This window comes from Tigriopus californicus, chromosome 11, assembly GCF_007210705.1.
Source record: "Tigriopus californicus strain San Diego chromosome 11, Tcal_SD_v2.1, whole genome shotgun sequence".
Classification (NCBI taxonomy): domain Eukaryota; kingdom Metazoa; phylum Arthropoda; class Copepoda; order Harpacticoida; family Harpacticidae; genus Tigriopus; species Tigriopus californicus.
The window spans coordinates 7667365-7674247 of NC_081450.1; the positions used below are offsets into that span (position 1 = coordinate 7667365).

General features: G+C 37.4%; 1 protein-coding gene across 5 annotated transcripts; it reads left to right on the forward strand.

Annotated features, from left to right (window-relative positions):
- The first annotated feature begins 1642 nt into the window (after positions 1 to 1642).
- LOC131890556 (phosphatidylcholine:ceramide cholinephosphotransferase 2-like) lies at positions 1643 to 6318 on the forward strand. Of its 5 annotated transcripts, none has more exons than XM_059239921.1 (6): positions 1643 to 1737; positions 3287 to 3553; positions 4104 to 4814; positions 4887 to 4988; positions 5443 to 5578; positions 6030 to 6318. In XM_059239921.1, exons 2-6 carry the CDS (start codon positions 3367 to 3369, stop codon positions 6292 to 6294), a joined length of 1401 nt encoding a protein of 466 aa, XP_059095904.1. In that variant the 5' UTR covers positions 1643 to 1737; positions 3287 to 3366; the 3' UTR covers positions 6295 to 6318. The 5 variants fall into 5 exon arrangements, with proteins under 5 accessions (XP_059095904.1, XP_059095905.1, XP_059095906.1 ...); XM_059239922.1 differs by having other exon boundaries at positions 1675 to 1979; XM_059239923.1 differs by having other exon boundaries at positions 1675 to 1893.
- Positions 6319 to 6883: the final 565 nt, after the last annotated feature.

A 6883-nucleotide genomic window follows, 5' to 3' on the forward strand; every position in this document is an offset into this window, starting at 1 on the left:
GTATTAAGCAAAAATGAGTTGCTAAGATTAATGAAAATAGAATGTTTCACCTAACATAACTTTGCTAAAGAATTGGTCAAAAACAAAATTAGTCACCCTTGGAAAATGATGAATTTTCGAAGCTGCCGAGTTCAAGAGTAGAGCATCCAATATAGCTTTAAGTTGTCTTTAACAAGTAAATTTTATTGTGCAAATAATGCAAAGCCATGATTAAATGGTAAATTTCATCTTCAGAAACCCTTCTATCGTATTTTTGTCGAACCTTTTTTGGCAGTGGGTAATGCCCAAGAAATGAAAAAAAATTAAAACATGAAACTGTATGTTAGCCAAAAACCTAAGAACCATGAAAACATGTAGTTCAGAAAGAAAATTACATTGCTCTCGGCTCCTTATTTGCACTGGCGTATCAGAAAAATAAAGGCAGTTTTGTAAAATATTTCTAAAATAATGTGGCAGCATAAAACATTGATGCTCTTGAAACTTCCTGTCAATTAAACCAATCTTATTTTGAGAGAGCTGGTAGGTAAAATTATTAATTTCTAAACAAAAATGTTTAAATAGGTAGTGACGAGGCCGGAAAAAGACACATTTTTTTAAAATTCCTCAGATTAACTCTAACCAAGAGTTGGGCAAAATGCCCCCAAATTGCCGCATATTTCTGTGCTCCCTGTGAAACATTTTTCTTTCCTTTTCCTTGCTTACAATTTGGGAACCATTATTTTTCTACTCTTCAAAATTGAAACCCCAATTTGATCTCAGATTGAACTAGATTGGCTAAAATAATTTGATAAATGGAAGAAAATCTACCATTTCTGAAACTGAGTAGCAAGAAAATTTTGTTTCGCTATCCATTTTATCCACAATTAGTTTTTGAGGACAACTATCCTTTATTAAGTGGCAATCAAAGGAACGGTCGTTGCTTGGGTGGTCCCGGAGCAAGCCAGGAGAAGCCAAAAAGAAGACAATAAATGTCTGTAAAGCGGGTGATGCTCAGTAATCTTTCAACTTGGAACAGAAAAAGATAACATTAGTATAAATTTCCCACTTTGTAAATACATGTTATAGGATGTGACTCAGAATTACTCTGACCCAAAAACAAGCCAAATTGGAGGGAACCCCATTCGTAATCCACATTTCTATGAGACCAAAATTAAATGTAAATGCAAGCTGACAAATCTAAAGCCTACGTATTCGACAACTTCCACCGTCTTAAACGATTTGTGAAAGCCTGAACAGTGCATGTAATTCACTACTTTAATTTGTCGGGTCCGTTCGAGATTAAAGTTGCGTGATCCAATTACATGCTTTTAACTGAGATGACCAATGACTCGACAAGTTATGAAATTGTTTAAATCAACCAGATAAAAAATTGTCATTTGAGATAAGAGAGATTCATGTCTCGTGTTTGCTGACGTTGTGGTAGGAATTAACAGCGGCTTTGCACATAACTATGATGAATGGTAACTTCGATATCTGGTTGATGATTTATCTTAAAATCCCTTCCCTTTTCATACTCACATTTGGTTCACTTGTGGTAATTTTAATGCACTTCCATCGAACTGAATTGTGGCGTCTTGTGGTGTTGTATATTTGAATTTGATTCTTCACCCAGAGGTTTGGTTACCCTGAACTTGAAATGTTTATTTTCGAGCTGGACAAGTGAGTGAGTAAGTGACTGAGTAGGAGAGTGCACGAATCCCTGAGTGCGTGCCAATAGGAGCTGCTTGTGGTAGATAGGTAAATGGGTGGTTTAGATGGTTGCTACCATTGGTAGTTGGTCGTAGACAAGATTGTGCAGTGCTTAAGAAGGTGGATTCAATTTGGATTGGGACACATTGGACACCAACCATGAACATTACGGACCAGGTTGAGAACAACACTTTCCTTGCCACAGTAAACAGTCAGTGATGTCTGAATGCGTTTTCAAAGTGCTGAAGCGAGTTGCCTTTTCATGGCAAATGCTCTAAAACCACATTTAAGTAAGCTAGATCGATTTTAATGAAAATCGATCATTTGACAGGACTATGGGAATGATGGTTGGTCGCTCATGTGGGTAATTAATTGTGAAATGAAGGAATGAAACGTCTTCAATCTTGCTAAACGAAGACTTGGATCAGAATAGACGTTTGGAGTCGCGTTGTGTGATCACCATACATCATATTTGTTTCAATCCTTTTGTTCGGATATCCGGCAACACGTCCATTTCCTGTCCTACCTTATAGACTTCAGGATGAGCATTGATATGATACCAAACCTGCGTAACATAAGTTGGATCGTAACTAAATTGAGTCATAATTACCTACTAAGGACAGAATATAGCACACACACATACAGTTATGTTGGAAAACGAACAGAGAATGCCCATACTTTTTAATGTTGGGACAGGTATGTGAATTTTGAATTCTTGCCGTACTCGAGCCCAGTTAAAGGATTTTAACTTTGATAAAAGGATGCAAATAAAATTTTACCAAATGTGTGTTCGTTTATTCCGAAGTCAATCGCTGAGCGAGCTATATGATGATGGGTATCCCAACGAAATATATTCCCGCCTTGTCATCACAGCCATAATAAATTCTCACCTCTCCGTCTGAAATGCGTGCAGTTTCGCCCATTTAAGCTGTTAAAGCAGCAACTAATGGTTTAATCTAAACAAAACAAAGAAGCATGATTTCGGAGACCGAATCAACGGTTACATAAAGCAAAGCAAATGTACTGCCAGTACGCGCCGGTTGCCAGTCTCTTTGTGCCAAATCACAAAGTTAGCAATAATCTGGAGTTAATCTGAGATCAAATTTGGGTTTAAATTTTGAAGAGTAGAAAACTAATGGTTCTCAAATTGTAAGCGAGGAAAAAGGAAAGAAAAATGTTTCACAAGGAGCATAGAAATATGCGGCAATTTGGGGGCATTTTGGCCAACACTTGGTTAGAGTTAATCTGAGGAATTTTAAAATGTGTCTTTTTCCGGCCTCGTCATCACCTATTAAAACATTTTGTTTTGAAATTATTAATTTTACCTACAAGCTCTCTCAAAATAAGATTGGTCTAAACACAAAATTAAGGAATGTGGCTCCTGCTCATCACATTCAGAGTTTTTGCCGCTGTAAATTCCATTGGCATTCATAAACCAGACGATCCCAAAGTTTCACATTGTTACAAATCTTAACCCCATGAAAAGCTCGTTGTAATGCTTTAGTCTAAAGTTCATCTGTGTATGCAATAAAATCTGATTTATTCTGAAACTTTTCCACAACCAAGAACGGTAAAATTAATAGTGGTTCTCTTACAGGTCAATTGATTGGGGTGTTGCATTACCATGTGGAAATGAATCAGCCCCCTTGACGAACATTTTAGTAATGAGCAACCGCCATGAACTTTTGTGACGTTGATGAGAAAGATAGTCACTTATTGGACCTTATAGATGTGGAAAGTGCCTCCAACTCTACTGACCTCATAAGACGATACAATAACAATGCGTCAAACTGGCAAAACGATGATCAAGAGATCGGAGTAAGAGATCCTTTGATACCCAACAGAGACCATTTCGAGCTCATGGGTAAGTCTAAACGAGTGAAGAAAACCTATGATTGGGATGAGCAAATTTTGACAAATTCTGATTAAAGATTATGAAATTTGAAAAATACTTTAACCGAAGATTCAAGAAGACGTAGTGATTTGGGAAGTTTCTGAGCATGTAAAACGTTTACGCAGTGGCAGACCCACAGATGAAAACCCAATCTAAAACAGACGATGACCTACTCCCGGCAAATGTATTTGAACAATCAGTTGCCTTTGGTAATCGAGCGAGCCTCAACCATCCAACATTAACCAATCAAGGTTAATATTAGCTTCAAATTGATTTTGATCTGAAACAAATCGTCGTTATCGCTTTTTTGGAAATTGTATCTTTCTCTATTTTTTTTGTTTAATTGGACCCATTTATTCTTAGGAATTCGCTAAACTGTGAATTAAAACTGGTACTGGTTAACTATTGTTTCATGTACAATGGTCATATTTTTGGTCAAATCCCCTTTACCTGTTAGACAAAGGTGTCAACGAAGCACGTAACTAGTTTTTTCATGATAAACTACCACTTTTTTCAATAGATTTATCAAATCCGTCCATTCCATTAAGAGCACAAGATATTTACGACAGTGCCCCAACGGTTCATCAAAGAAGTCACAATAACAACAACCCTGCAAGTGGAGACAGTTCCAGTGGCCAGTGTTACGATTCAGCCTGTATTTCTGCGCCACCTTTCCCGAATAACTATCCAAATTCCAGGGATAATATTCAAGAAAATTTCAGACAAGAGACGAACCTCAATGAAGATTTTACGAATATTCAAATTCCAGCCAGTTACACCGTGTCTTCCTCCTACCACACAACTTCCCCTCAAAGCAAAAAATATCCGAATGAAATCAAAAAGACTCTGGTCGCGCTTCTTTTTACCGCCTTCAATTTTCTTCTCACTTGTGTTAGTTTGGCCTTTGTTCACGAGGACCGTCCTTTAACAAGCCCACTACCTGATCAAGTCCTCGACAGAATTCATTACAAAGAATGGGCTCTCTATGGCTCTGAATATTTAATATCAATCCAAATGACCACTGTTGGAGTGGTGGTATTCTTCCATAAACATCGGTTAATTGTCTTGCGAAGGATATTGCTCATCGTCGGATGTCTTTATTTCTATCGAGCAATCACCATGTGGGTCACTGTCCTTCCTGCCCCAGATCCCAAGTATAAATGTGCCCCCAAGTTCGACGACTTTCTTACGTTTCGTGAAGTAACCAAGCGTGTGTTTACTATTATGACCGGTAAGTACTTGAAACTCTTTAGTAAACGAAAGCCTTTTCGTCAGTTGTATTATCAAATTCTGCTCAATCTAGGATTTGGTTTGAGTATCAATGGAAATCACATATATTGTGGAGACTACATTTATTCCGGCCATACTATGACTATTATTATGGGTCATTTGGTTGTTCAAGAATGTAAGTAGTAGCCAAGTTTTACTTGGATCAACCGATCCAATGTAATCGAGTAATTATAGCGCTTTTAAGCGATCCCTCATCGCCTTAAACTTGTGGGATTGGATCAACCAACAACCATTTTGAACGTGAGAAAGTTAGACAACATACAAATTCATGCCTCTTATTTGGTTACTGTATACATTGAATATTAATTATGTCATTCACTTGATAAGTTGAACATAGGTTTGTTGGTCAAAAAAGCAATTGCTTTGAAAGGCCCAGGTAAATGCTTCCTTTTTATGATCGATAGACGGTAACAATTTGCTACTTTATGCAAAGTTTGGTCTTTTTGTTACTTTTGCATCAAATAAGTACACGTTACGTGACTTGTTATAACAACATAGAATTGGACGAAGTCAAAGAGACGGAAGAATTTTCGAAAATAATTACTTCGAGCTTCTAAATTTTATTACAGACACTCCAAAGTCCATGGTTCTCTTACATTGGGCTACGTGGATCAATGCCTTGACTGCTATAGTTCTATTGTTGCTTTCACGTGGTCACTATACTGTGGATGTGATATTAGCGTACTTCTTTGCCACAAGACTTTGGTAAGCATCCTCCATTTTCGATGCTTGAAAGTTGTTAGATGTTTGTTCTTGAGAATGCATTGCTAGCAATTGTCCTATGATAATCCTTTAATATTACAACGACAACTTAAGTGGTTCATTTCTCAGCATTAACCTGGAATATATTTGCTATTCTCGCTTTCCCAAAATACAAAATTTAGTTGGGAAATCTAGAGCTGCTGAAAAAAGTAACGCTTTGATTTAAAAGTAAGACAAACATTATACAATAATAGGAGCCCGCTGTTGATGGCCCTGAATTGTCTGTGGTAAGGCGTGTCGGAAGAACTGCTGATTGTTGAGTTCTTGTTTATTCATACGTACAGGGCTTAAAATTTCAGCGTATGTCCATGGACCTTTTCCTGAGCCTCTGATTATTAATTCAAGTTTCAAGACCTTATTCGTGATCCCTTTAAATCCTCTTAATTTATTCTAGGTCAATATATCACACAATCTGTGGCCATGCTTCTCTCAAACAAAGCACACCTGGAAATCATTGGTCCAGGTTTTGGTGGTTTCGAGCATTTCTGTGGTTTGAGCGTAATGTCAGGCCAGGACCTTTACCTAACGAATATAGCGTGCCTGGAATTTTTCAGCGCCTGTTGGCCAAGATAAACAATAAATATCCCAGGGGAGGTTCAAAAGTGAAATATCATCGAGTTGGAGGCCGGAAAAAATCAAAAACAACGTTAAGTCCATAATAAATGATAGTTTCTACCTTTGAACTTAGTGTAAAACTTTTTTAACTTATTCACCCCAACTCTCATTTTGATTAAAGCAATTTAATACTAAAGCGGTAAGTGCAATCGAAAACCAATTAGGATGGACAAATATAAAAATCAGTCAAGATCTTCGTTGTTTTATCCGAGTTTGGGATTGGAACATGCAAGAATACCTCTGAAAACCCTACCAGAACATGAGAGCTAGATGCCAGAAAACAAGCCAAGCAAATTAACAAACAGCACACGTTAATTGCAACTTTCTGCCACATGTAGAAGTCGTCATAACAATGCATGCAGCTTCAGTTATCGTACATGGTTAGACTTCTAAAACAATACTATTCTAATTGACATTCGGAGTCCGATTTTGGTACGTTCGCTGCGTGATTATCCATTTGCAGCATTTCGTTGAATGGAATCATCGATTATATCATTTGTGTCATCATAATGGATTGCAATTTTATTTTAAGTTGGGGATTGCATATTTAGGTTCACACATCTATCCATGGCATGGTCACGTAAAGAGAAGCTTAATAGTCCTTTTCATCCTACTCTCCCTCCTCCTGTAACG

Excerpts from the sequence above, each read along its gene's own strand:
- LOC131890556 (XM_059239921.1), top strand. The coding sequence starts at position 3,367 with ATGAACTTTTGTGACGTTGATGAGAAAGATAGTCACTTATTGGACCTT. Across the intron at positions 4,815-4,886 it reads TGTGTTTACTATTATGACCG|GATTTGGTTTGAGTATCAAT; the intron begins GTAAGTACTTGA and ends TGCTCAATCTAG. Across the intron at positions 4,989-5,442 it reads TCATTTGGTTGTTCAAGAAT|ACACTCCAAAGTCCATGGTT; the intron begins GTAAGTAGTAGC and ends ATTTTATTACAG.